The sequence below is a fragment of the Triticum aestivum genome, chromosome 2B (genome assembly GCF_018294505.1).
Source record: "Triticum aestivum cultivar Chinese Spring chromosome 2B, IWGSC CS RefSeq v2.1, whole genome shotgun sequence".
NCBI classification, from domain to species: domain Eukaryota; kingdom Viridiplantae; phylum Streptophyta; class Magnoliopsida; order Poales; family Poaceae; genus Triticum; species Triticum aestivum.
Window position 1 is genome coordinate 128529217 of NC_057798.1, and position 4651 is coordinate 128533867.

Consider the following 4651-nt stretch of genomic DNA (forward strand, 5'->3'; position numbering starts at 1 on the left):
CAAAGCCCATGCTCCCGTCTGTATAGTGGATTCTATTGTAACAACCTAGCTGCTGTTGTGTGCTTCGGCATGTATATATTTAACACTAAGCTGTGAATACAATCTACGGTGAACAGTTCACTCTGCAACTCAATAATGTAAACAGACATAAAAGAACAGTAGCTTTCTTACCGCTCCATTCTGAATCAAGTACTCCACCACAGCAAGATGCCCATTGGCAGAAGCCATATGAAGAGCTGACAGTGATGAGGAAATGGTTAGGTACCTCGCTAATTAGTCTAGGAGATCAATCTAAAATGAAAGCAGTCTACAAGAATATTTGGTTGAATGATCAAGTTTGTCACTGAACTTCGAACGAATTTGAAAGTTCTCGGTTTTCAGAGAGTTTATATAACATTACGATATGTAGCTTGCACATGGTGGCTTAATAAGAACAACAACATGGAAAAGATATCCTGGTACTCCATTTTTAAGAAACTTTCAAGAGAAGTTAAAAGATAATCTATTCATTATACATTGGGCTTCTGTTGATTTAGTCTAATTCAAGCCAAAGACATCATAACTTTATAATCAACCCAGACAGTGTATTGATGTGTTCAGAACTTTGTATGGCAGACAGGCTGATATATACACATGGCAGCTTCATACACCACACAGACATATAATAACATAAGAAAAGTATCTGAACAGAAAACTAAGAGCAACGCAGACAGTCGAACTTGAACAGGGGGAAACAAACCAACCCGTTCGGCCTTGCGAATCTGCGGAGTCGAGGGGGACACCGGCGGAGAAGAGGGCGACAACGTCTTCCAGCTCGTCGTACCTCGCGGCCTGGCAGAGCAGCACAATCAAAGCCCACCGCTCCCGTCAGTAACGGTCCACCCTGATGCACAAAAACAGAGCATACGAGCAAGGGAAGTAGAACCCGGCACTCGGGGGTGCGGGGAGGTTGGGGGCTTACGTCGATGAGATCCTGGGCCTGCTCGGCGGTGGCGGCGGGGGTTGGCTGCGGCGATTCGACGCCCATCGCTGAGCACGCAAGAAAGCTAGGTCAGCTGGAAGGAAGAGGAAAGTTGGTGCCGCCGGCTGCGTTTGATTCTGCTGCGGTTTTCCCTGCGTACGGTGGCGGCGGCGGGTTTGCCTTTGCCCTGGCAGCCCCTCAGTCCAAAGCTGCCGTGTGTGTGGGCATTTTCTCGGCTTATGGGCTTTCTATATACAATCTTATGGGCTTTCTATATACGATCTTCTCAGCCACTGTTTTTTCTGGTTTATGGGCTTTCTATATAAAGCCTATAGGAGACTTTTTGGATGCGCTCCACGCAGGACACTTGACGCGCGCACGGCTTCTCCCGTGATTTCTGGTTTCCGGTTTCCCTTTGTAGTTTTTCCTTTTTTCACTTTAGCCCTTATCCTTTTAATGTTTTGTAATACCTTTTGATCTGTTTTGAGATCTGTTTCTCGTTTCTCTCTGTTGTGGGCGAACCCTCGTCGCGCATTGTTCGTTCTTTGCCGTAGTCTCCGCCCGTCGCCGCCGCTGCTCTTGTCGCGTGGTTAGGGCGGCAGTTGTTTCGGCCGCCGCGCTTGTTGCCTGGTCTTATGGTAGTCCTTCTTTAGCGTCGAGCGCGCTTCCTCGTTTGCGATATCGTCTGTCTTCGTGGGTTCCCTGTTTCCCTTTCTCGTTTCTCTTTTTGTTCCCATTATATTTCCGGGATATGGAGATTTATGGGGTAGTTACTGGTGGGGACTACCAACACTATCAGATGTCAAGTTTCAACTGGGTTTTGTGGGATTAGTTGTTGATAACCATTGTGTTCCTTGCAGTTATGGCTTGTCCTTTTTGCCGTATGCCTGGTGGCCCGTGTTCTTCTGTTGATTCTTCTGTAGATTCTTCTGTAGATGGGTTCAGTGTGGTCCTGGATCGGCGTTGTTGGAGGCGTGTTGTAAGAAAATCATTTTATAGTTGTTCAATTTTTGGCACACACGTTTATTTCTTTTGGTGCTGTCCATGCTGTTTATATTTTGATTATGATCCTTGTTTTGATTTGTTGTGCAGTATGTTCCGTGCAGTGTTAGAGCTCATCTTGCTCGTTACATCGAGGAGTGTAGGGCTTTATCCATAAGGAGGGGTGACGAAGATACTGATCTGGCTCTTCAGTGCAACGAGGGTTATTTGTATGGTGTTCTGTTTAGTCATGGTCGTGTGAGGAGCAAATTCCATGGTCCTTCCTGGGAACGATTGGTCAGTGATTATGGTGTTCGTCCTCGTGATATAATGACCATTAGGCTTGAACATTATGGAACTTGGATTGGTATTGATTTTTATTGTGTTGGTCGTGGAGATGTGTTGTCTCCTTTACCGTCTGTTGGTAAGGTTTATTTTTAAGGAAGTTTTTATCTTGTTTTATTGTATATTTTGATTTTTCTGTTTCCTTGAGCCTGTGTAATTATATTTTGTAGCTCTATATGGTTTGAGCGACTCTGAGAAGGAGCTTGTTGGGAGTTGTTATTACACCCGTGGTGTTTTTCTTAATTATCAGCAGATGTATTTCATGAGGTGTCAACTATTTGATGATGATTACATACCCTGTCGTCCTTTTGTTCACAGGATTGATTCCATGAATATTAATGGTCATCATTTGGTCATATTTTTTCCCCATTGTTTTTTTTTGTTTCTGTTTATTTATTTATTTTTATTATGTCTTCTATTTATAGTTTTGAAATTTTATTCTATTTCTGATAGCTTGATGTTTTTGTCAGGTTATTCCTGGTATTGTTGTGAGGAGTTTGAAGGAGTTTGTGACTTTTCCTAGAACTGGCGTTTTAACTCTTGAAGTTACTCTGTAATCTGGTGATGATGATATATATGTGAGCACTCCTTGCTCCTACTTTATTGGTTTGGGTAATAGAATGGTGTTCAAACAGGAAGGTTTAAGTGATTTTCTTCAGGCATCGTCTCTTGAAGTAAACAGCTTGGTGCTGATCACTTTCAAACAGCTTGTTGGGAGGCTTGCTGTTATCTTCAATCTTTTGCCGCAGTGATGTTAGTTATAGCCTTTGGACATAATGGAATTTGATGTATAAGATGCTTGGGTGTGCATCTCTTTTAATGATGTTTTTTTGGACAGATGTTATTTAATTGTTGTCAAAGTTATAAATACAGTAGAGGCACGTGTGTTGTTTACTCTGAGGCATGGTTGTGCATCTCTTTTATGTGAGAGGCACCTGGATTCAGCAAATTGAGGCACGGAATTGGAGTCAGAACAGGCACGGTTGTGTGGAGGCACGTAGAGTTACCATGGGTTTCATGTGAGGCATGTGGTTTCAGCAAACAGAGGCATGGAATTGCAGTCGGTACAGGCGCGGTTGTTTGGAACATGGGTATACTGAGAGGAACGTGTATGCAATACCAAAGTTACAAGGGCGATGACGTGTGCCTAACACGCAGAGATACTGTGGGTTTCATGCGAGAGGCACGTGTGTGTAGCACATAGAGTTACAGTGGGTTTTATGTGAGGCACGTGGATTGAGGAAATGGAGGCACGTAATTGAAGTTAGTACATGCACGGTTGTGCGGAGGCACGGGCGATCAGTCGCGCGGAGCACGTAGAGTTACTATGGGTTTCATGTGAGGCACGTCGATCGAGCAAATGGAGGCACCGAAGTGCAGTCAGTACAAGCACAGTTGTGTGGATGCACGATTTTGAACCCTCTTGCTGCTGTCAAGTGTCTTGAGGCACGGATGTATGTCAGCAGAGGCATCGGTTCGAATATTTGGTTAGAGAGGCTCGGTTGTGGATGCACAGGTGTTAAGTCTTTAAGGTCATGGGTGCGTGACACCAGAGGCATGGGTTGAGTCTACACTTAGAGAGGCACGGTTGTACATGGGTCAGTTGTACACGGTAGTGTAGTTTTGGGGCATCGTGGAGGACTGGTGTACGGAGAGGAACGGTTGTACATGGGTCAGTTGTATACGGTAGTGTAGTTTTGTGGCATCATGGAGGACTGGTGTACGGAGAGGAACGGTTGTACATGGGTCAGTTGTGTACGGTAGTGTAGTTTTGTGTCAAAGTAACAAAGTTCTTGTACCTTGCGTCTGTGTACCGAATGTTCTTCTGCAATATTTATGAATTGTTTATGCCAATGTTGAATAAGCATTCTACTGAAAGTTTGCAATGATACCATCACATATTCTTGTAAATGCAAGATGCATCTTGTAAAGGTTGAGTATGAAAATTATAATACAATGCCGTGCGATATATCTCTAGTTCTATAGTCATGGATACAATATATGCTTGCTCGATACTTGGACATAACTTACTAATTACATTTAGACATGCACACCACTGTGTTCAAAGTTCAGACGTAAAATAGTAATACAATACAGACAACATCTTTGAGCAAGAACAAACATATTTACAATATGGGTTCATTCAACCTAAATTATCATAATAGTTGTGCCACACACCTGATCACTTGATCACGGCAGATCAATCAATCACGGCACGATCCATTTTCTCGCAATTTACCAACCGTTGCTTCCCTTCCGGCACTTCCAGCCGCTGGAAGATCCCTCGTCTTTGTTCTTACGCGGGCGGAGTCTTTCTTTCACTGGTTGTTGGTGGAGGTGATGTAGCCCGTTCTTGATGATTAG

The 4651-nt window shown here is 43.8% G+C and overlaps 1 protein-coding gene across 1 annotated transcript in view; it reads right to left on the reverse strand.

The window, feature by feature from the left end:
* The window catches only part of LOC123043870 (ankyrin repeat domain-containing protein 2A), an 8747-nt gene extending 7533 nt beyond the window's left edge, over nt 1–1214 (reverse strand). Inside the window, exons 1-3 of the mRNA XM_044466456.1 lie at nt 962–1214; nt 744–831; nt 172–236 (exon numbers count right to left, since the gene is read on the reverse strand). Coding sequence (XP_044322391.1) covers nt 172–236; nt 744–831; nt 962–1027 — 219 coding nt within the window. The 5' untranslated portion in view covers nt 1028–1214. The remainder of the gene's footprint in view (nt 1–171; nt 237–743; nt 832–961) is intronic.
* Nucleotides 1215–4651: the final 3437 nt, after the last annotated feature.